The 26,381-nt window shown below is 42.0% G+C and overlaps 1 protein-coding gene across 1 annotated transcript in view; it reads right to left on the bottom strand.

Annotated features, from left to right (window-relative positions):
- Positions 1 to 17,917, bottom strand: part of Arpc4 (Actin-related protein 2/3 complex, subunit 4) — a 47,386-nt gene extending 29,469 nt beyond the window's left edge. The window contains exons 1-2 of the mRNA XM_071657431.1: positions 17,765 to 17,917; positions 17,257 to 17,409 (exon numbers count right to left, since the gene is read on the bottom strand). Coding sequence (XP_071513532.1) covers positions 17,257 to 17,409; positions 17,765 to 17,829 — 218 coding nt within the window. The 5' untranslated portion in view covers positions 17,830 to 17,917. The remainder of the gene's footprint in view (positions 1 to 17,256; positions 17,410 to 17,764) is intronic.
- Between the last annotated feature and the right edge of the window lie 8,464 nt (positions 17,918 to 26,381).

Genomic DNA, 26,381 nt, shown 5'->3' with positions numbered 1-26,381 from the left:
TCTCTCATCCCCAACAGACTTCATACTTGCCCCTCTTTCCAGGACTCTTGCATTTACCTCCCTAACAACCCCATCCATAAACAAATTAAACAACCATGGAGACATCACACACCCCTGCCACAAACCTACATTCACTGAGAACCAATCACTTTCCTCTCTTCCTACACGTACACATGCCTTACATCCTCGATAAAAACTTTTCACTGCTTCTAACAACTTGCCTCCCACACCATATATTCTTAATACCTTCCACAGAGCATCTCTATCAACTGTTATGCTGTCAAAATCATTTAGTCATTTGAACACTATCAAATCTCCTAAGAGACCATGCTTTTTAGAGAAAAATATTTCAGGTGTCTTAAGTTTTCATTCATAAGGGTTATTTCTGAGTAATGGAGCTAGTTTTGGTGCTCTTTTTTGAATTTACTAATTTTCTTTTTCAAATCTCTACTATTAGTTTACTAAGCAATCTATATTAATGATCTTAGTGACCACTGCATGTTTTTTAATAACTTTGAATATCTAGGCAGTAAAAATTGTACTGGTCTGTCCTGTCTCCAAATCATCAATATATATAATAAAAAGTATGGGTCTTTGGAATTAGCTTCGTGGTATCCCCATCCAGCACATCAACCCCATCTGACATAAAAATATCTATTGTTTCCTGCTTGTGGGCCAATTCAGTTTCCAAGTGTAGAGTTTAAGTCAGTTCAGATTTCACGTGTACAGTCTGAGCCAGTTCAGTTTCTAAGTGTAGAGTCTAAGCCAGTTCAGTTTCTAAGTGCAGTGTCAGACCCAGTTCAGTTTCCAAGATCAGTGTTAGAGCCAGTTCAATTTCCAAGTTCAGAGTGTAAGCCAGTTCAGTTTCCAAAAGCAATGTTTGTGCCAGTTCACTTTCCAGGTGCATAGGATTCAAACCTCTACACTCACCAGAGGAAATGAACCACCAACACAGTATCCCTCACAGCACTTTCACATCCAAGAATTTCTGTTGGGGATAAGAGGGCCTGGGAAGCGAGTCAGTTGTTGTTTGCTGATGATACAGCTCTGGTGGGTGATTCAAGTGAAAAAACCGCAGAAGTTTGTGACAGTTTGGAAAAGTGTGTGAAAGGAAGAAGTTGAGAGTGAATGTGAATAAGAGCAAGGTTATTATGTTCAGTAGGGTTGAGGAACAAGTAAATTGTGATGTAAGTTTCAATGGAGAAAAATTGGAGGAAGTGAAGTGTTTTAGATATCTGGGAGTGGACTTAGCAGCCAATGGAACCATGGATGTGGAACTGAGTCACAGGGTGGGAGAGGGGGCAAAGGTTTTGGGAACAATGAAGAATGTTTGGAAGGAGAGAACATTATCACAGAACAAAATTGGGTATGTTTGAAGGAATAGTAGTTCCAACATTAAATGGTTGCAAGGCATGGGCTATGGATTGCGAGGCATGGGCTATGGATAAGGTTGTACAGAAGAGGGTGGGTGTGTTGGAAATGAAATGTTTGAGGACAATATGTGGTGTGAGGTGGTCTGATCGAGTAAGATATGAAAGAGTAAGAGATGTGATGAGATAAAAAAGAGTGTGGTTGAGAGCAGAAGAGAGTGTATTGAAATGGTTTGGACATTTGGAGAGAATGAGTGAGGAAAGGTTGACAAAGAGAATATATGTGTCAGAAGTGAAGGAAACAAAAAGTGGGAAACCAAATTGGAGGTGGAGGGATGGAGTGAAAAAGATTTTGAGTGATTGCGGCCTGAACATACAGGAGGGTGAGAGGCATGCAAGGAATAGAGTGAATTGGAACAATGTGGTATACTGGGGTCGACATGTTAATGGACTGAACCAGGGCATGCGAAACATCTGAGGTAAACCATGGAAACATCTGTGGGGCTTGGATGTGGATTGGGAGCAGTGGTTTCAGTGCATTACACACGACAGCTAGAGACTGAGTGTGAACGAATGTGGCCTTTTTATTGACTGTTTTCCCGGCAATGCCAAGCTGAAACAAGGGGTAGCGATGCTGTTTCCTGTGGGACAGGGTTGTGACAGGAATGGATGAAGGCTAGCAAGTATGAATATGTACATGTGTATATATGTATATGTCTGTGTATATGTATGTATATGCGTATATGTTGATATGTATATGTATGTATATGTGCGTGTATGGGCGTTTATTTATTACTATATCTATTATACTTTGCCGCTATCTCCCGTGTTAGCGAGGTAGCGCGAGGAAACAGATGAAAGAATGTCCCATCCCACCCACATACACATGTATATACATACACGTCCACACACGAACATATACATATCTATACATCTCAACGTATACATATTATTTTTTTTTTTGCCGCTGTCTCCCGCGTTTGCAAGGTAGTGCAGGGAAACAGACGAAAGAAATCGCCCAACCCACCCCCATACACATGTATATACATACACGTCCACACACACAAATATACATACCTACACAGCTTTCCATGGTTTACCCCAGACACTTCACATGCCCTGATTTCAATCCACTGACAGCACGTCAACCCCAGTATACCACATCGATCCAATTCACTCTATTCCTTGCCCTCCTTTCACCCTCCTGCATGTTCAGGCCCCGATCACACAAAATTTTTTTCACTCCATCTTTCCACCTCCAATTTGGTCTCCCACTTCTCCTCATTCCCTCCACCTCCGACACATATATCCTCTTGGTCAATCTTTCCTCACTCATTCTCTCCAAGTGCCCAAACCATTTCAAAACACCCTCTTCTGCTCTCTCAACCAGGCTCTTTTTATTTCCACACATCTCTCTTACCCTTACATTACTTACTCGATCAAACCACCTCACACCACACAATGTCCTCAAACATCTCATTTCCAGCACATCCACCCTCCTGCGCACAACTCTATCCATAGCCTATGTCTCACAACCATACAACATTGTTGGAACCACTATTCCTTCGAACATACCCATTTTTGCTTTCCGAGATAATGTTCTCGACTTCCACACATTCTTCAAGGCTCCCAGAATTTTCGCCCCCTCCCCCACCCTATGATTCACTTCCGCTTCCATGGTTCCATCCGCTGCCAGATCCACTCCCAGATATCTAAAACACTTTACTTCCTCCAGTTTTTCTCCATTCAAACTTACCTCCCAATTGACTTGACCCTCAACCCTACTGTACCTAATAACCTTGCTCTTATTCACATTTACTCTTAACTTTCTTCTTTCACACACTTTACCAAACTCAGTCACCAGCTTCTGCAGTTTCTCACATGAATCAGGCACCAGCGCTGTATCATCAGCGAACAACAACTGACTCACTTCCCAAGCTCTCTCATCCCCAACAGACTTCATACTTGCCCCTCTTTCCAAAACTCTTGCATTCACCTCCCTAACAACCCCATCCATACACAAATTAAACAACCATGGAGACATCACACACCCCTGCCGCAAACCTACGTTCACTGAGAACCAGTCACTTTCCTCTCTTCCTACACGTACACATGCCTTACATCCTCGATAAAAACTTTTCACTGCTTCTAACAACTTGCCTCCCACACCATATATTCTTAATACCTTCCACAGAGCATCTCTATCAACTCTATCATATGCCTTCTCCAGATCCATAAATGCTACATACAAATCCATTTGCTCTTCTAAGTATTTCTCACATACATTCTTCAAAGCAAACACCTGATCCACACATCCTCTACCACTTCTGAAACTACACTGCTCTTCCCCAATCTGATGCTCTGTACATGCCTTCACCCTCTCAATCAATACTCTTCCATATAATTTACCAGGAATACTCAACAAACTTATACCTCTGTAATTTGAGCACTCACTCTTATCCCCTTTGCCTTTGTAAAATGGCACTATGCACTCATTCCGCCAATCCTCAGGCATCTCACCATGAGTCATACATACATTAAATAACCTTACCAACCAGTCAATAATACAGTCACCCCCTTTTTTAATAGATTCCACTGCAATACCATCCAAACCTGCTGCCTTGCTGGCTTTCCTCTACCACAAAGCTTTTACTACCTCTTCTCTGTTTACCAAATCATTTTCCCTAACCCTCTCACTTTGCACAAAACCTCAACCAAAACATCCTATATCTGCCACTCTATCATCAAACACATTCAACAAACCTTCAAAATACTCACTCCATCTCCTTCTCACATCACCACTACTTGTTATCACCTCCCCATTTGCGCCCTTCACTGAAGTTCCCATTTGCTCCCTTGTCTTACGCACTTTATTTACCTCCTTCCAGAACATCTTTTTATTCTCCCTAAAATCTAATGATACTCTCTCACCCCAACTCTCATTTGTCCTCTTTTTCACCTCTTGCACCTTTCTCTTGACCTCCTGTCTCTTTCTTTTATACATCTCCCACTCAATTGCATTTTTTCCCTGCAAAAATCGTCCAAATGCCTCTCTCTTCTCTTTCACTAATAATCTTACTTCTTCATCCCACCACTCACTACCCTTTCTAATCAACCCACCTCCCACTCTTCTCATGCCACAAGCATCTTTTGTGCAATCCATCACTGATTCCCTAAATACATCCCATTCCTCCCCCACTCCCCTTACTTCCATTGTTCTCACCTTTTTCCATTCTGTACTCAGCCTCTCCTGGTACTTCCTCACACAAGTCTCCTTCCCAAGCTCACTTACTCTCACCACCCTCTTCACCCCAACATTCACTCTTATTTTCTGAAAACCCATACAAATCTTCACCTTAGCCTCCACAAGATAATGATCAGACATCCCTCCAGTTGCACCTCTCAGCACATTAACATCCAAAAGTCTCTCTTTCGCGCGCTTGTCAATTAACACATAATCCAATAACGCTCTCTGGCCATCTCTCCTACTTACATACATATACTTATGTATATCTCGCTTTTTAAAACAGGTATTCCCAATCACCAGTCCTTTTTCAGCACATAAATCTACAAGCTCTTCACCATTTCCATTTACAACACTGAACACCCCATGTATACCAATTATTCCCTCAACTGCCACATTACTCACCTTTGCATTCAAATCACCCATCACTATAACCCGGTCTCGTGCATCAAAACCACTAACACACTCAGCTGCTCCCAAAACACTTGCCACTCATGATCTTTCTTCTCATGCCCAGGTGCATATGCACCAATAATCACCCATCTCTCTCCATCAACTTTCAGTTTTACCCATATTAATCGAGAATTTACTTTCTTACATTCTATCACATACTCCCACAACTCATGTTTCAGGTGTACTGCTACTCCTTCCCTTGCTCTTGTCCTCTCACTAACCCCTGACTTTACTCCCAAGACATTCCCAAACCACTCTTCCCCTTTACCCTTGAGCTTCGTTTCACTCAGAGCCAAAACATCCAGGTTCCTTTCCTTAAACATACTACCTATCTCTCCTTTTTTCACATCTTGGTTACATCCACATACATTTAGAGACCCCAATCTGAGCCTTCGAGGAGGATGAGCACTCCCCGCGTGACTCCTTCTGTTTCCCATTTTAGAAAGTTAAAAAAAATACAAGGAGGGGAGGATTTCTGGCCCCCCACTCCCGTCCCCTCTAGTCGCCTTCTATGACACGCGAGGAATGCGTGGGAAGTATTCTTTCAACCTATCCCCAGGGATAATATTTACTTATTTATTTATTTATTTTGCTTTGTCGCTGTCTCCCACGTTTGCGAGGTAGCGCAAGGAAACAGACGAAAGAAATGGCCCAACCCACCCCCATACACAATGTATATACATACATGTCCACACACGCAAATATACATACCTATACATCTCAATGTACACATATATATACACACACAGACACATACATATATACCCATGCACACAATTCACACTGTCTGCCTTTATTCATTCCCATCGCCACCTCGCCACACATGGAATACCATCCCCCTGACCCCTCGTGTGTGAGGTAGCACTAGGAAAAGACAACAAAGGCCCCATTCGTTCACACTCAGTCTCTAGCTGTCATGCAATAATGCCCGAAACCACAGCTCCCTTTCCACATCCAGGCCCCACAGAACTCTCCATGGTTTACCCCAGACGCTTCACATGCCCTGATTCAATCCACTGACAGCACGTCGACCCCGGTATACCACATCGATCCAATTCACTTTATTCCTTGCCCGCTTTTTACCCTCCTGCATGTTCAGGCCCCGATCACTCAAAATCTTTTTCACTCCACCTTTCCACCTCCAATTTGGTCTCCCACTTCTCCTCGTTCCCTCCACCTCCGACACATATATCCTCTTGGTCAATCTTTCCTCACTCATTCTCTCCATGTGCTCAAACCATTTCAAAACACTTTCTTCTGCTCTCTCAACCACGCTCTTTTTATTTCCACACATCTCTCTTACCCTTACATTACTTACTCGATCAAACCACCTCACACCACATATTGTCCTCAAACATCTCATTTCCAGCACATCCACCCTCCTTGTCCTCAAACATCTCATTTCCAGCACATCCACCCTCCTTGTCCTCAAACATCTCATTTCCAGCACATCCACCCTCCTGCGCACAACTCTATCCATACCTCACACCTCGCAACCATATAACATTGTGGAACCACTATTCCTTCAAACATACCTATTTTTGCTTTCCGAGATAATGCTCTCGACTTCCACACATTCTTCAAGGCTCCCAGAATTTTCGCCCCCTCCCCCACCCTATGATCCACTTCCGCTTCCATGGTTCCATCCGCTGCCAGATCCACTCCCAGATATCTAAACTTTACTTCCTCCAGTTTTTTCCATCAACTCACCTCCCAATTGACTTGACTCACCTAACTGTACATAATAACCTTGCTCTTATTCACATTTTATTTAACTTTCTTCTTTCACACACTTTACCAAACTCAGTCCCAGCTTCTGCAGTTTCTCACATGAATCAGCACAGCGCTGTATCATCAGCGAACAACAACTGACCTCACTTCCCAAGCTCTCTTAGCCCAAAAGGACCTTCTACTTGCCCCTCTTTCCAAAACTCTTGCATTCGCCCCTCCCTAAAACCAACCCCATCCAAAACAAATTAAACAAATGGAGACATCACACACCCTGCCACAACCTTACATTCACTGGAGAACCAATCACTTTCCTCTCTTCCTACACGTACCATGCCTTAATCCTCGATAAAAAACTTTACTGCTTCTAAAATTTGCTCCACACCATATATTCTTAATACCTTCCACCATGACGGCATCCTCTATCAACTGTTATGCTGTCAAAATCATTTAGTCTTTGAACACTATCAAATCTCCTTAGAGACCATGCTTTTTAGAAGCAAAAATATTTCAGGTGTCTTAAGTTTTCATTTATGTGGGTTATTTCTGAGTTATGGAGTAGTTTGGTGCTCTTTTTGAATTTACTAATTTTTCTTTTTAAATCTCTACTATTAGTTTACTAAGCAATCTATATTAATGATCTTAGTGACCACTTGCAGGTTTTTTTAATAACTTTGCAATATCTAGGCAGTAAAAATTGTACTGGTCTGTCCTGTCTCCAAATCATCAATAAATATAATAAAAAGTTATGGGTTTTGGAATTAGCTTCGTTGGTATCCCCATCCAGCACATCAACCCCATCTGACATAAAAAATAATTTTTGTTTCCTGCTTGTGGGCCAATTCAGTTTCCAAGTTAGGTTTAAGTCAGTTCAGATTCGTGTACGTGCTGAGCCAGTTCGTTTCTAAGTGTAGGAGTCTAAGCCAGTTCAGTTTCTAAGTGCAGTGTCAGACCCAGTTTCCGTTTCCATGATCAGTGTTAGAGCCAGTTCAATTTCCAAGTTCAGAGTGTGAAGCCAGTTCAGTTTCCAAAAGCAATGTTTGTGCCAGTTCACTTTCCAGGTGCATAGGATTTCAAACCTCTACACTCACCAGAGGAAATGAACCACCAACACAGTATCCCTCACAGCCTCTTTCACATCCAAGAATTTCTGTTGGGATAGAGGGCCTGGGAAGCGATGTTCAAGTTTGTTGTTTGCTGATGAAACAGCTCTGGTGGGGATTCATGTGAAAAAACGCAGAAGTTTGTGTGACAGTCTTGAAAAGGTGATTTGTGAAAGGAAAGGAAGTTGAGATGTGAATGTGAATAAGAGCAAGGTTATTATGTTCCGGAGGGTTGAGGAACAAGTAAATTGTGAGTAAGTTTCAATGGAGATAAAATTGGAGGAAGTGAAGTGTTTTAGATTTTTGGGATGGATCTTAGCAGCCAATGGGAACCATGGATGTGGAACTGGTCACCCCCCCAGGGTGGGAGGGGGGGCAACGGTTATGGGAACAATGATGAATGTTTGGAAGGAGAGAACATTATCACAGAACAAAATTGGGTAATGTATGAAGGATGTAGTTCCAACATTGAATGGTTGCAAGGCATGGGCTATGATTTGCGAGGCATGGCTATGGATAAGGTTGTACAGAGGGGGGGGTGTGTTGGAAATGAAATGTTTTGAGGGACCAATATGTGTGTGAGGTGGTCTGATCGAGTAAGATATGAAAGAGTAAGAGTTGTGATGAGATAAAAAAAGTAGTGTGGTGGAGAGCAGAAGAGAGTGTATTGAAATGGTTTGGACATTTGGAGAGATGACGTGAGGAAAGGTTGGACAAAGAGTATATATGTGTCGGAAGTGAGGAAACAAAAGTGGGAAACCAAATTGGAGGTGGAGGGAAGGAGTGGAAAAAGATTTTTTGAGTGTGATTGCGGCCTGAACATACCGGAGGGTGAGAGGCATGCAAGGAATGAGTGATTGGTACAATGTGGTATGGGCGGTGACATGTTAATGGACTGTACCAGGGCATTGCGAAACATTGAGGGTTACCATGGTAACATCTGTGGGGCTTGGATTGGCTTGGGAGCGTGGTATCAGTGCATTACACACGACAGCTAGAGACTGAGGTGTGAACGAAATGTAAATGTGGACTTTTTTATGACTGTTTTCCGGCATTGCAAGCTTGAAACAAGGGGGGTATAGCGATGCTGTTTCCTGTGGGACAGGGTTGTGACAGGAATGGATGAAGGCTAGCAAGTATGAATATGGACATGTGTATATATGTATATGGTTTGTGCTATATGTATGTATATGCGTATATGTTGATATGTATTGTATGTATATGTGCGTGTATGGGCGTTTATTTATTACTATATATATTATTACTTTGCCGCTATTCCGTGTTAGCGATCTTGTGGTAGCGCGATGGAAACAGCATGAAAAGAATGTCCCATCCACCCCACATACAATGTATTTACATACACGTCCACACACGAACATATAATAGCTATACATCTCAACGTATAATGATTATTTTTTTTTTTGCCGAATGTCTCCCGTGTTTTGCAAGGTAGTGCAGGGAACATCCATGGTTTACCCCAGACGCTTCACATGCCCTGATTCAATCCACTGACAGCACGTCGACCCCGGTATACCACATCGATCCAATTCACTTTATTCCTTGCCCGCTTTTTACCCTCCTGCATGTTCAGGCCCCGATCACTCAAAATCTTTTTCACTCCACCTTTCCACCTCCAATTTGGTCTCCCACTTCTCCTCGTTCCCTCCACCTCCGACACATATATCCTCTTGGTCAATCTTTCCTCACTCATTCTCTCCATGTGCTCAAACCATTTCAAAACACTTTCTTCTGCTCTCTCAACCACGCTCTTTTTATTTCCACACATCTCTCTTACCCTTACATTACTTACTCGATCAAACCACCTCACACCACATATTGTCCTCAAACATCTCATTTCCAGCACATCCACCCTCCTTGTCCTCAAACATCTCATTTCCAGCACATCCACCCTCCTTGTCCTCAAACATCTCATTTCCAGCACATCCACCCTCCTGCGCACAACTCTATCCATACCTCACACCTCGCAACCATATAACATTGTGGAACCACTATTCCTTCAAACATACCTATTTTTGCTTTCCGAGATAATGCTCTCGACTTCCACACATTCTTCAAGGCTCCCAGAATTTTCGCCCCCTCCCCCACCCTATGATCCACTTCCGCTTCCATGGTTCCATCCGCTGCCAGATCCACTCCCAGATATCTAAAACACTTTACTTCCTCCAGTTTTTCTCCATTCAAACTCACCTCCCAATTGACTTGACCCTCAACCCTACTGTACCTAATAACCTTGCTCTTATTCACATTTACTCTTAACTTTCTTCTTTCACACACTTTACCAAACTCAGTCACCAGCTTCTGCAGTTTCTCACATGAATCAGCCACCAGCGCTGTATCATCAGCGAACAACAACTGACTCACTTCCCAAGCTCTCTTATCCCCAACAGACTTCATACTTGCCCCTCTTTCCAAAACTCTTGCATTCGCCTCCCTAACAACCCCATCCATAAACAAATTAAACAACCATGGAGACATCACACACCCCTGCCGCAAACCTACATTCACCGAGAACCAATCACTTTCCTCTCTTCCTACACGTACACATGCCTTACATCCTCGATAAAAACTTTTCACTGCTTCTAACAACTTGCCTCCCACACCATATATTTTTAGTACCTTCCACAGAGCATCTCTATCAACTCTATCATATGCCTTCTCCAGATCCATAAATGCTACATACAAATCCATTTGCTTTTCTAAGTATTTCTCACATACATTCTTCAAAGCAAACACCTGATCCACACATCCTCTACCACTTCTGAAACCACACTGCTCTTCCCCAATCTGATGCTCTGTACATGCCTTCACCCTCTCAATCAATACCCTCCCATATAATTTACCAGGAATACTCAACAAACTTATACCTCTGTAATTTGAGCACTCACTCTTATCCCCTTTGCCTTTGTACAATGGCACTATGCATGCATTCCGCCAATCCTCAGGCACCTCACCATGAATCATACATACATTAAATAACCTTACCAACCAGTCAACAATACAGTCATCCCTCTTTTTTAATAAATTCCACTGCAATACCATCCAAACCTGCTGCCTTGCCGGCTTTCATCTTCCGCAAAGCTTTTACTACCTCTTCTCTGTTTACCAAATCATTTTCCCTAACCCTCTCACTTTGCACACCACCTCGACCAAAACACCCTATATCTGCCACTCTATCATCAAACACATTCAACAAACCTTCAAAATACTCACTCCATCTCTTGGGGATAGGAAAGGAAGAATACTTCCCACATATTCCCTGCGTGTCGTAGAAGGCGACTAAAAGGGGAGGGAGCGGGTGGCTGGAAATCCTCCCCTCTTGTTATTTTTTTCAATTTTCCAAACCAAGGAACAGAGAAGGGGGCCAGGTGAGGATATTCTCTCAAAGGCCCAGTCCTCTGTTCTTAACGCTACCTCGGTAAAACGGGAAATGGCAAATAGTATGAAAATAAAAATATTTTTTACATTTCATTTTTGCTTTGTTGCTGTCTCCCGCGTTTGCGAGGTAGCACAAGGAAACAGACGAAAGAAATGGCCCAACCCACCCCATACACATGTATATACATACACATCCACACACGCAAATATACATATCCATACATCTCAACATACACATATATATACACACAGACACATACATATATACACAATGCACACAATTCACACTGTCTGCCCTTATTCATTCCCATCACCACCTCGCCACACATGTAATAACATCCCCCTCCCCCCTCATGTGTGCGAGGTAGCACTAGGAAAAGACAACAAAGGCCCCATTCATTCACACTGACGTCTCTAGCTGTCATGTATGATGCACTGAAACCACGGCTCCCTTTCCACATCCAGGCCCCACAAAACTTTCCATGGTTTACCCCAGACGCTTCACATGCCCTGGTTCAATCCATTGACAGCACGCCCACCCGGTATACCACATCGTTCCAATTCACTCTATTCCTTACACGCCTTTCACCCTCCTGCATATTCAGGCCCCGATCGCTCAAAATCTTTTTCACTCCATCCTTCCACCTCCCACTTCTCGTTCCCTCCACCTCTGACACATATATCCTCTTTGTCAATCTTTCCTTGCTCATTCTCTCCATTTCAAAATACCCTCTTCTGCTCTCTCAACCACACTCTTTTTATTACCACACATCTCTCTTACCCTTTCATTACTTACTTGATCAAACCACATCACACCACATATTGTCCTCAAACATCTCATTTCCAACACATCCACCCTCCTATGCACAACTCTATCTATAGCCCACACCTTGCAACCATATAAAATTGTTGGAACCACTATTCCTTCAAACATACCCATTTTTGCTTTCTGAGATAATGTTCTTGCCTTCCACACATTTTTCAACACTCCCATAACTTTCGCCCCCTCCCCCACTCTTTGACTCACTTCCACTTCCATGGTTCCATCCACTGCCAAATCCACTCCCAGATATCTAAAGCACTTCATTTCCTCCAGTTTTTCTCCATTCAAACGTACCTTCCAATTGACTTGTTCCTTAACCCTACTGTACCTAATAACCTTGCTCTTATTAACATTTACTCAGCTTTCTTCTTTCACACACTTTACCAAACTTAGTCACCAGCTTCTGCAGTTTCTCACCCAAATCAGCCACCAGCGCTGTATCATCATTGAACAACAATTGACTCACTTACCAAGCCCTCTCATCCACAACAGACTGCATACTTGCCCCCTTTCCAAAATTCTTGCATTCACCTCCCTAACAATCCCATCCATAAACAAATTAAACAACCATGGAGACATTACGTACCCCTGCTGCAAACCGACATTCACTGAGAACCAATCGCTTTCCTCTCTTCCCTACTCAAACACATGCCTTACATCCTCGTTCAAAACTATTCACTGCTTCTAGCAACTTGCCTCCCACACCATATATTCTTAATACTTTCCACAGAGCATCTCTATCAACTCTATCATATGCCTTCTCCAGATCCATAAATGCTACACACAAATCCATTTGTTTTTCTAATTTTTTCTCATTTATTCTTCAAAGTAAACACCTGACCCACACATCCTCTACCACTTCTGAAACCACACTGCTCTTCCCCAATCTGATGCTTTGTACATGCCTTCACCCTCTCAATCAATACCCTCCCATATAATTTCCCAGGAATACTCAAGTAAAGGCAACCAAATGTTAGGCATCATAGCCAGAAACATATATTATAAGATATCAGAAACAATTCTCACACTAACTAATTCTCTAGAAAGACCGCACCTTCAATGTGCTGTCCAGTTTTGGCCCCCAAACTATAAAAAAGATGAGGAAAAATCTGAGCAAATACAAAGGCATGTATCAAATTTGATCACATCCCTTAGAAATCTGGCATACAGAGAGGCTACAAGCATTGGATCTCTTTTCCCTTAAAAAACAAAGACTTCGCTCCTACTATTTCCAAATTTCAAAATTCTGAAGAAGTTCGATAAAGTGAACGAACATATTTTTGAAATAAAGGAAAATTTGGTTACAGGGACAAATGGAATAAAACTCAAAGCTAAAAGATGTAGTATGGACATGGGATAAAGCTTCTTTTCCTAGCTGTGTTGAGCACTGGAATAAGTTACCGTCAGACATAGAGAATGCTAAAACAATAAATACCTTCAAAAGTCATTTAGTCTAACATTTTATAAACTCAAGTATACTTTCAGAAAAACATAAGAAAAAAACGTATAAAAAACAACAGTAATGGGGACACTAGAAGGATAATGTGCAGCAACAGGGAGTTCGTGATAGTTTGAAAAACTAAAAAGCGGAGTTACATATTCATATTTTTTAGACAACCCAGTCATGGGCCAATCAGGCCTTCTGTTGTATGTCTTTCTCTTGTAAACTTATGTGTAATGCACTGAAACCACAGCTCCCTTTCCACATCCAGGCCCCTTAGACCTTTCCATGGTTTACCCCAGATATTTCACATGCCCTTGTTCAGTCCATCAACAGCATGTCGTCCCCGGTATAGCACAATGTTCCAAGCCATGCTATTCCTTGCACGTCTCTCACCCTCCTGCAAGTTCAGGCCCCAGCAGAGGAAATTGGCATGCCCTAGTTTCACATGCCCTTGTTCAGTCCATCAACAGCATGTCAACCCCGGTATAGCACACTGTTCCAATCCATGCTATTCCTTGCACGTCTCTCACCCTCCTGCAAGTTCAGGCCCCAGCAGAGGAAATTGGCATGCCCTACTTATGGTGTGACTCACACAAAAATATCACTAAACAAGATAAAACAGGTACTAAGGATGGAAGGACCCTTAGTACTTTGTATGACATCCCTCGACCTTAACACAATCCTGAAGGTACATAGGAACAAATGCCGCAAGATGCTGAAGGTATGCAGGGTTAAGGTTTTCCCAAATATCCTGAATGGTAGCCTGGAGCTTAGGAATGTTGGATGTATCCCGCTCACACAACTGCAACTTTATCATTGACCACAAGTTCTCAATAGGATTAATGTCAGGTGAGTTACTTGGCCAGCCCTGAATGTATGTCACACCACAAAATGCAAACTAGTCATATATTAATTTAGCAGTGTGGCACAGTACACCATCTTGCATAAAAACATCACCACCAGTCTTCTCAAAACAGTCAGGTAATTCACCACACAACAGTTCCAGGTATTGGTTCTGATTCATAGTCACATTTCGAGGTAAGAACATAACCTCCAACACCATTATAGCAAAAGACCCCAAACCATTTGTGAGTCTGGAAATTTTACAGTTACTTGAATGTACTTAGGGTCATAGTGGGTCACTACCTGGACTCCAGTACACTTTCCTCTAGGGCTGCCAGTAACATCAAATGTAGCCTCACCAGACCACAACACTTTCTTCCACCTTTCATCGTCCCACTGCAAATATTTCTAGGCAAATGTGAGTCTATTCTTGTGCTGGCAGTCTGTCAGTCTGTCAGAAATAGTTTCTTACTAGCCATATACCTCTTGAATTTCAAATCATGAAGCCGGCTACAAATAGTACACACAGTTGTCTTCTTTTAACTGTTATGCTGAAATACATGGTTACTTGTCTACTTGATGTTGGATAATCTTCAGAGTGCACTGGGAAGTGATAAGAAGCCATCCAGGTAATTTCTTCTGGGTATGAATGTCAATGCCACCACCGTCAACGAAGCGCTTCATCCATCTTTGCATACTTCGTACTGCCAGCCTTGTAGTTTTAGCTATTTCTTTATCATACCTCCCAGCCTTGTACAAAGGTATATTGGCAGCAATATCCTCTTTAGACAAGTCCTTAGTGTTAGGCATTGCAGCACCAACCCACCACAAAGCGCATGTGGGTAGGGTATGAAAAAAAAAAAAAAAAAAAAACAGGGGGGTGACAGAAAAAAATCAACTCACAACAACAGCTCCAGGCAGACTGACCTCACCTGTTGCTATCATCCCCCCAAGTCCATGAGCTGCCTTAGTATTTTTCATCATTTCAGTCATGTTTTGGGGATATGATATAAACTGGCAAAAAATACTGGTGCATGCCCTATTATGCCATTTTTTCTGCAAGCACTGTACATATACCTTCACTGAAACAAGGAATGCTCATCATAGAAAATGGTTACGGCCCTGAGCTACCTGACAGAAACCTGCAAACAAATTAAATGATACAGAAACTTCGTGAAAATATTGTTCCAGGTTGCTCACCACAACTTTGCTCCATAAGTATCTATGGCCCCTACCAGGAAATAACACCAATCCAATGGTCTACCAGTATCAAGCCCCAGTCAAACATATCCAAAAAAATTAAGAATATATTCAAGGTGCCTGAGATCCAGTGAATTATGAGGAGCAAGTCAGTGTAGCCTGGTGACAAGTGAGAATATGACATCATCAATGAGTGGTGGCAATTGACTACAGGGGAGTTCTGAGACAAGTTAATGCCAAAACTGATGTTTGGGTGATTTGCAAAGGGTAAGAGGTATATAACTCACTAAGAAGAAAGAGTTGGAGGCTCCTGAAACCTCAAGATCCAAAAATGAATCTCGTATGCTCATGAGTTGGACTAATCTTAGAAAAAAATGATACAGATTTCTTCAAATCCTTAGCAACTACAAGGGGTCAAAGACTGTCGTATGATTCTGTTTCCAAATTCTCAAATGCCATAAGTGCAAAAGTCACTCTATGAGATATACTGGGGATAGCTGCAAAGCTCACAGTAAAATCATATTTTGAAGCCGAAAAAATGAAAATAAATAAAGCTTAAATCAATTATTACAACTAAATTACAACTGGCTTAATGTCTTCTCATACTTGATTGCCATTTCCCACATTCGCAAGGTAATGCCAGGAACAGATGAGGAAAGGTGCAACTGCTCACGTTCATTCTCTAGTTATCATGTGTACTGCACTAAATATACAGCTCCCTAAATACAAACTGGCCCCACAGACATTTCCATGGTTTACCCTAGACACTTCACATACCCTGGTTCAGTCCACTGACAGCACATCAACCCCTGTATACCACATTGTTCCAATCCCCTCTCTAAATGCATGCCTTTAAACTTACAGCATGTTCAAGCCTTTGTCACTCAAAATATTTTATACTCTATCCTTACACCTCCAAATTGGTCTTCATGTTCTTCTTGTTCCCTTCACTTCTGACAAGTGTATCTTCTATGTCAACCATTACTCATTCTCTCCATCTCCAAATAATTTCTGCACACCCACTTCAAGTCTCAACCATCCTCTTTTTAATACCACACCTTTCTCTTACCCTTTCATTATTAATTAGATCAAACCACCTCATACCACATATTGTCCTCAAACACTTCACTAACACATCCAGTCTTATCTATAGCCCATGCCTAATCCATATAATATTGTTGGGATTATTATACCTTCACACACACCCATTTTTGCCCTCATAGATAATGCTATCCTTTTCAATACATTCTTCAGTTTCCAGAACCTTCACCCCCCTCACCTACCCTATGATTCAAGTGATCGTCACAATTTACTGGTTTGTGCTTATCACTCAATTATAAGTAATTTTTTTTGTGACTGAGTAAACGTTTTACACCTACATAAAGTGTTTAATGAACTGATCATTTATCAATTCTAGTAAATCATTCCCAACTCTGATTACAACAAATCAGATGGCTAATGATGAATGCAAAAAGACAACCAAGTTGCAGACCTTGTAGTTCCTTTCAAGTTGCCAACCTATCTTATAAAGATATTCTACTAGTGTATGACTATAAAAGTAACTCCATAATACTGTATAAACCTTTCAATACACCTCATAAAGTTAACTTACAGAAACAAGTTGAAAGTGTATAAATGTTTATGATACATACCTCATAAATTTGTGGCAAAGGATACGCTCAATATCATCTGCTTGTTTAATAGAAATGGAAATCCTGATGGAGTTGATGGATGGTTCTATAAGAACTTTCTCTTTTTCATTTCGGCTGACAACAACAGCAGTCATCAACAGCTCCTTACTTGATCTGGGGAATCAAAGGTTCCCTACAATATGACATAAAAACAATCTATAAAAAAAATGAAGTTCAGCAAATGTTTTACCAGAGTTCCTCATCCTATCTCATTCTAAAAGGAATAACCAAACCAAAACTGGATTGCTAGTTCATGGCTGGATTTTCATAAATCATAATTATTCCAGAATCAAGGGAAAATTAATTTTGAGTTGCAAGTCTTCTTTCTGAACTGCATTCATGACTAATCTTTGGTTCAGACAAAGCAACTGAGCATTTAGCTATGAAAATGACCTTTCACAGACTTAGATTCAGGAACTATTGCCTTCAACTTGCTGACAGGCTTAAAAAGCACAAAGATGACACTTACCTAACTTCTACTTCTGGCTTGTTATGTCTTTCAACTACTTGAGAGTTGAAGTTCTGAAGACACATGGCTGCAGAAAGTGTGTGGCGAACAGCATTTAGATATGGACGCAAGGTGGCTGACTGAAAAAAATCATGAAGATCTGATGAGTGAAAAACAACTTATAAGATTATTTCACTGAGCCCCAGTCACATTATCCAAAATTCCAGTAATCCAATCAATGTACAGAATCTCTGACATAAGCAATAAAATGAGCACTAAAATCATAATAAACTATGGAAAGAATATGAAACAAGTAAGAAGAATCTTAAGAAGCTGATACAGGAAAGCAAAGGAATAGTAGAAGATTTTGGAAGAAATTTACAGTAAAACGTTTTGGAATAATAAGAAACTATACTGGAAGGAAGTAGACAAGAAAAGAGGAGGATGTAAGAGTTGAAATGTTAATGTGAGTAATAAGGAGGAAGAGTTGCTGAATCAAAAGAAGGAAGTGAAAGGAAGATGGAAAGAGTATTCTGAAGAACTGGTGAATGTGGGAGAAAGGGGAAGCAGCAGCTGTTACACACAAGGGTAAGGAGGATGGAAGGAAGAGGATACAAGAGCAAGGGCCTATGGCAAAAACGAAGGTAAGAAGGGCAATAATGAGGCTGAACACCCCATGTATGCCAATCATACCCTCAACTGCCACATAACTCACCTTCGCATTTAAATCACCCATCACTATAACCCAGTCTCGTGCATCTGTTTCCTGGTTCAACCTCGCTAATGTGGGAAACAGCAATCAAGTATGAAAATGTATATATATTTTTTTCATACATATTTGTCATTTCCCACATTGCAACATTCAAATACATGGAATGAAAAAGATTTTGAATGACAGGGGCCTGAACATGCAGGAGGGTAAAAGGAGTGCACAGAATATAGTAAATCGTAAGGATGTGGTATGCTGGAGTCCTGTGCTGCCAAAGAACTGAAACAGGGCATGTGAAACATCTGGGGTGAACCACGGAAAGGGCTGTAGGACCCGGATGTAGATAAGGAGCTGCGTTTTCAAAGCATTACACATGGCAGCCAGAGAATGAGTATGAAGCAGATGCAGCATTTCTTTGTCTGTTTCCTGGCAATACCTCACTGATGCAAGGGAATGTGATCAGGTGAGGGAGAAGAGACGAGAATGTACATGTCATCTTTTTTCCTTTCTTTCATGCATTTCATGCTTTCCTGAGAGGTAGGGTGGCATTATGAATGGATGAAGGCAAGCATGAATATGTACATGTGTATATATTCCTATGAGTCCACGGGGAACTGAAACACAATAAGTTCCCAAGTGCACTTTCCTGTAATAATCACATCATTAGGGGAGACACAAGAGAGAAATATAAGTCAGTTGCTATACAACGAAGAGACATAGCTAGGACGCCATTTGATAAACAGGTGACTGTTATATTTCTCTCTTGTGTCTCCCATGATGATGTGATTATTACACAAAAGTGAACTTGGAAACTTATTGTTTCATTTTCCCCATGGACTCATAGGAATATACTTGATCATGCACAAAATTGTGATCCTTTCCAACAATGTGTATATATGTATATGCATAGGTTTGTATATATGTACATGTCACAAGGCTGTGATGATGTGACAAAGAAGTCAATGGACACACAACTGTATATACACCAACAGAGGGATTCGAACCTCAAGTAGGGCACCTGGCTGCCTCAACCACAAAGAGGTTAAAAGACACACAAACTAGATCTCTGGTGTTTTTATGTGTCCCAACCTCATCTTGGTGGGTGCAGCATGGACTCTGATATCATGTGGCTCAGATGGTGTGAGAAATGTCAATAGACAGACAAATATATATACACCAACAGAGGGATCTGAACCCCAGGTAGGGCACCTAGCTGCCTTAACCATATGGAGGGTAAAAGACACACACACACACACACTAGATTTCTAGTGTTTTTATGAGTGTCCCAACCTCACCTCAGAGGGGATACCATGGAGTTTAATCTCACATGGTTCTCAGATGGTGTGACAAATACATCGAAGGGCAGACAAATGTATATACACCAACAAGGGGATTTGAAACACAGGTACGATACCTGGCTGCCTCTGCCACACGCAGTATGTATAATCAGATGAGAATATATATACATAAGTAGATATAAGTTTGTTGAGTATTCCTGGCAAATTATATGGGAGGGTATTGATTGAGAGGGTGAAGGCATGTACAGAGCATCAGATTGGGGAAAAGCAGTGTGGTTTCAGAAGTGGTAGAGGATGTGTGGATCAGGTGTTTGCTTTGAAGAATGTATGTGAGAAATACATAGAAAAGCAAATGGATTTGTATGTAGCATTTATGGATCTGGAGAAGGCATATGATAGAGTTGATAGAGATGCTCTGTGGAAGGTATTAAGAATATATGGTGTGGGAGGCAAGTTGTTAGAAGCAGTGAAAAGTTTTTATCGAGGATGTAAGGCATGTGTACGTGTAGGAAGAGAGGAAAGTGATTGGTTCTCAGTGAACGTAGGTTTGCGGCAGGGGTGTGTGATGTCTCCATGGTTGTTTAATTTGTTTATGGATGGGGTTGTTAGGGAGGTGAATGCACGAGTTTTGGAAAGAGGGGCAAGTATGAAGTCTGTTGGGGATGAGAGAGCTTGGGAAGTGAGTCAGTTGTTGTTTGCTGATGATACAGCACTGGTGGCTGATTCATGTGAGAAACTGCAGAAGCTGGTGACTGAGTTTGGTAAAGTTTGTGAAAGAAGAAAGTTAAGAGTAAATGTGAATAAGAGCAAGGTTATTAGGTACAGTAGGGTTGAGGGTCAATTCAATTGGGAGGTGAGTTTGAATGGAGAAAAACTGGAGGAAGTGAAGTGTTTTAGATATCTGGGAGTGGATCTGGCAGCGGATGGAACCATGGAAGCGGAAGTGGATCATAGGGTGGGGGAGGGGGCGAAAATTCTGGGAGCCTTGAAGAATGTGTGGAAGTCGAGAACATTATCTCGGAAAGCAAAAATGGGTATGTTTGAAGGAATAGTGGTTCCAACAATGTTGTATGGTTGCGAGGCGTGGACTATGGATAGAGTTGCACGCAGGAGGATGGATGTGCTAGAAATGAGATGTTTGAGGACAATGTGTGGTGTGAGGTGGTTTGATCAAGTAAGTAACGTAAGGGTAAGAGAGATGTGTGGAAATAAAAAGAGCCTGGTTGAGAGAGCAGAAGAGGGTGTTTTGAAATGGTTTGGTCACATGGAGAGAATGAGTGAGGAAAGATTGACCAAGAGGATATATGTGTCGGAGGTGGAGGGAACGAGGAGAAGAGGGAGACCAAATTGGAGGTGGAAAGATGGAGTGAAAAAGATTTTGTGTGATCGGGGCCTGAACATGCAGGAGGGTGAAAGGAGGGCAAAGAATAGAGTGAATTGGAGCGATGTGGTATACCGGGGTTGACGTGCTGTCAGTGGATTGAATCAAGGCATGTGTATGGGGGTGGGTTGGGCCATTTCTTTCGTCTGTTTCCTTGCGCTACCTCGCAAACGCGGGAGACAGCGACAAAGCAAAAAAAAAAAAAAAAAAAAAAAAAAAAGTAGATACACATATGTACATGTACGTATATGTATGTATATATTTTTTTTTTTTTTTTTTTTTGCTTTGTCGCTGTCTCCCGCGTTTGCAAGGTAGTGCAAGGAAACAGACGAAAGAAATGGCCCAACCCACCCCCATACACATGTATATACATACGGCCACACACGCAAATACACATACCTACACAGCTTTCCATGTTTTACCCTAGACGCTTCACATGCCCTGATTCAATCCACTGACAGCACATCAACCCCGGTATACCACATCGATCCAATTCACTCTATTCCTTGCCCTCCTTTCACCCTCCTGCATGTTCAGGCCCCGATCACACAAAATCTTTTTCACTCCATCTTTCCACCTCCAATTTGGTCTCCCACATCTCCTCGTTCCCTCCACCTCCAACACATATATCCTCTTGGTCAATCTTTCCTCACTCATTCTCTCCATGTGCCCAAACCATTTCAAAACACCCTCTTCTGCTCTCTCAACCACGCTCTTTTTATTTCCACACATCTCTCTTACCCTTACGTTACTCACTCGATCAAACCACCTCACACCACATACTGTCCTCAAACATCTCATTTCCAGCACATCCATCCTCCTGCGCACAACTCTATCCATAGCCCACGCCTCGCAACCATATAACATTGTTGGAACCACTATTCCTTCAAACATACCCATTTTTGCTTTCCGAGATAATGTTCTCGACTGCCACACATTCTTCAAGGCTTCCAGGATTTTCGCCCCCTCCCCCACCCTATGATTCACTTCCGCTTCCATGGTTCCATCCGCTGCCAGATCCACTCCCAGATATCTAAAACACTTTACTTCCTCCAGTTTTTCTCCATTCAAACTTACCTCCCAATTGCCTTGACCCTCAACCCTACTGTACCTAATAACCTTGCTCTTATTCACATTTACTCTTAACTTTCTTCTTTCACACACTTTACCAAACTCAGTCACCAGCTTCTGCAGTTTCTCACATGAATCAGCCACCAGCGCTGTATCATCAGTGAACAACAACTGACTCACTTCCCAAGCTCTCTCATCCACAACAGACTTCATACTTGCCCCTCTTTCCAAAACTCTTGCATTCACCTCCCTAACAACCCCATCCATAAACAAATTAAACAACCATGGAGACATCACACACTCTGCCGCAATCCTCTGTTCATTGAGAACCAATCACTTTCCCTCTCTTCCTACACGTACACATGCCTTACATCCTCGATAAAAACTTTTCAATGCTTCTAACAACTTGCCTCCCACACCATATATTCTTAATACTTTCCACAGAGCATCTCTATCAACTCTATCATATGCCTTCTCCAGATCCATAAATGCTACATACAAATCCATATGCTTTTCTATGTATTTCTCACATACATTCTTCAAAGCAAACACCTGATCCACACATCCTCTACCACTTCTGAAACCACACTGCTCTTCCCCAATCTGATGCTCTGTACATGCCTTCACCCTCTCAATCAATACCCTCCCATATAATTTACCAGGAATACTCAACAAACTTATACCTCTGTAATTTGAGCACTCACTCTTATCCCCTTTGCCTTTGTACAATGGCACTATGCACTCATTCCACCAATCCTCAGGCACCTAACCATGAGTCATACATACATTAAATAACCTTACCAACCAGTCAATAACACAGTCACTCCCTTTTTTAATAAATTCCACTGCAATACCATCCAAACCTGCTGCCTTGCCGGCTTTCATCTTCCGCAAAGCTTTTACTACCTCTTCTCTGTTTACCAAATCATTTTCACTAACCCTCTCACTTTGCACACCACCTCGACCAAAACACCCTATATCTGCCACTCTATCATCAAACACATTCAACAAACCTTCAAAATACTCACTCCATCTCCTTCTCACATCACCACTACTTGTTATCACCTCCCCATTTGCGCCCTTCACTGAAGTTCCCATTTGCTCCCTTGTCTTACGCACTTTATTTACCTCCTTCCAGAACATCTTTTTATTCTCCCTCAAATTTAATGATACTCTCTCACTTTCTTTCTTTCTTTCATACTATTCGCCATTTCCCGCGTCAGCGAGGTAGCGTTAAGAACAGAGGACTGGGCCTCTGAGGAAACATCCTCATCCAGCCCCCTTCTCTGTTCCTTCCTTTGGAAAAAAAAAAATATATATATATTTGTTTAATTTGTTTATGGATGGGGTTGTTAGGGAGGTAAATGCAAGAGTTTTGGAAAGAGGGGCAAGTATGAAGTCTGTTGGGGATGAGAGAGCTTGGGAAGTGAGTCAGTTGTTGTTCGCTGATGATACAGCGCTGGTGGCTGATTCATGTGAGAAACTGCAGAAGCTGGTGACTGAGTTTGGTAAAGTGTGTGGAAGAAGAAAGTTAAGAGTAAATGTGAATAAGAGCAAGGTTATTAGGTACAGTAGGGTTGAGGGTCAAGCCAATTGGGAGGTTTGAATGGAGAAAAACTGGAGGAAGTGAAGTGTTTTAGATATCTGGGAGTGGATCTGGCAGCGGATGGAACCATGGAAGCGGAAGTGGATCATAGGGTGGGGGAGGGGGCGAAAATTCTGGGAGCCTTGAAGAATGTGTGGAAGTCGAGAACATTATCTCGGAAAGCAAAAATGGGTATGTTTGAAGGAATAGTGGTTCCAACAATGTTGTATTGTTGCGAGGCGTGGGCTATGGATAGAGTTGTGCGTAGGAGGATGGATGTGCTGGAAATGAGATGTTTGAGGACAATGTGTGGTGTGAGGTGGTTTGATCGAGTGAGTAACGTAAGGGTAAGAGAGATGTGTGGAAATAAAAAGAGCGTGGTTGAGAGAGCAGAAGAGGGTGTTTTGAAGTGGTTTGGGCACATGGAGAGGATGAGTGAGGAAAGATTGACCAAGAGGATATATGTGTCGGAGGTGGAGGGAGCAAGGAGAAGAGGGAGACCAAATTGGAGGTGGAAAGATGGAGTGAAAAAGATTTTGTGTGATCGGGGCCTGAACATGCAGGAGGGTGAAAGGAGGGGAAGGAATAGAGTGAATTGGAGTGATGTGGTATACCGGGGTTGACGTGCTGTCAGTGGATTGAATCAAGGCATGTGAAGCGTCTGGGGTAAACCATGGAAAGCTGTGTAGGTATGCATAATTGCGTGTGTGGACGTATGTATATACATGTGTATGGGGGGGGGGGGTTGGGCCATTTCTTTCGTCTGTTTCCTTGCGCTACCTCGCAAACGCGGGAGACAGCGACAAAGTATAAAAAAAAAAAAATATATATATATATATATATATATATTCCTATGAGTCCCCGGGGAAAATGAAACACGATAAGTTCCCAAGTGCACATTCGTGTAATAATCAGATCATCAGGGGAGACACAAGAGAGAAATATGTCAGTTGATATACATCGAAGAGATGTATACATATACATACACAGACATATACATATATACACATGGGCATATTCATACTTGCTGCCTTCATCTAATCCTGCTGCCACCCTGCCACACATGAAATAGTATTACACATGACGGCTAGAGACTGAGTGTGTACAAATGTGGCCTTTTTTGTCTGTTCCTGGCACTACCCCGCATGTGCATGAGGTAGTGCAAGGAAAAGACAACAAAGGCCACATTCGTTCACACTCAGTCTCTAGCTGTCATGTATAATGTCTGTGTATGTACATGTATATGTATATGAATTGTATGTGTGTGTGTGGGCATTTATGTATGTACATGTGTAAGTGGGTGGGTTGGGCCATTCTTTCATGTTTCCTTGTGCTACAACACTGATGCAGGAGACGGCGGTCAAGTATAATAAAAGATATATGAAAGCTGGGGTGAGAGAGTATAGTTAAATTTTAGGGAGAAAAAAGATGTTTTGGAAGGTGGTAAATATAGAGCGTAAGTAAAGAGAACAAATGGGAACATCGGTGAAGGGGGCTAATGGGGAGGTAATAACAAGTAGTGGTGAAGTGAGAAGGAGATGGAGTGAGTATTTTGAAGGTTTGTTGAATGTGTTTTATGATAGAGAGGCAGATATAGGGTGTTTTGGTCGAAGTGGTGTGCCAAGTGAGAGGGTCAGGGAGAATGGTTTGGTAAACAGAGAATAGGTAGTGAAAGCTTTGCGGAAGATGAAACCCGGCAAGGCGGTGGGTTTGGATGGTATTGCAGTGGAATTTATTAAAAAAGGGGGTGACTGTGTTGCTGATTGGTTGGAGAGGATATTCAATGTCTGTATGGCTCATGGTGAAGTGCCTGAGGATTGGCAGAATGCATGTATAGTGCCACTGTACAAAGGCAAAGGGGATAAAGGTCAGTGTTCAAATTACAGTGGTATAAGATTGTTGAGTATTCCTGGGAGATTATATGGGAGGGTATTGATCGAGAAGGTCAAGGCATGTACAGAGCATCAGACTGGGGAAGAGCAGTGTGGTTTCAGAAGTGGTAGAGGATGTGTGGATCAGGTGTTTGCTTTGAAGAATGTATGTGAGAAATACTAAGAAAAACAAATGGATCTGTATGTAGTATTTATGGACCTGGAGAAGGCATATGATACAGTTGACAGAGATGCTCTGTGGAAGGTACTAAGAATATATGGTGTGGGAGGCAAGTTGCTAAAAGCAGTGAAAAGTCTTTATCGAGGATGTAAGGCATGTGTATGAGTAGGAAGAGAAGAAAGTGACTGCTTCCCAGTGAATGTTGGTTTGCGGCAGGGGTGCATGATGTCTCCATGGTTGTTTAATGTTTATGGATGGGGTTGTTAGGGAGGTGAATGCAAGAGTTTTGGAAAGAGGGGCAAATATGCAGTATGTTGTGGATGAGAGGTCTTGGGAAAGTGAGTCAGTTGTTGTTCACTGATGATACATGGCTGGTGGCTGATTCGGGTGAGAAATTGCAGAAGCTGATGACAGTTTGGTAAAGTGTGTGAAAGAGGAAAGCTGAAAGTAAATGAAATAAGGCAAATTAGTAGGAATGTAGGGTTGAGGGACAATGTCAATTAGAGGTAAGTTTGAATAGAGAAAAACTGGAGGAAGTGAGC

The sequence above is a fragment of the Panulirus ornatus genome, chromosome 4 (genome assembly GCF_036320965.1).
Source record: "Panulirus ornatus isolate Po-2019 chromosome 4, ASM3632096v1, whole genome shotgun sequence".
Lineage (NCBI taxonomy): Eukaryota > Metazoa > Arthropoda > Malacostraca > Decapoda > Palinuridae > Panulirus > Panulirus ornatus.
The sequence above is the reverse complement of the archived record's forward strand: the minus strand, read 5'-3'. Positions and strand labels throughout refer to the sequence as shown.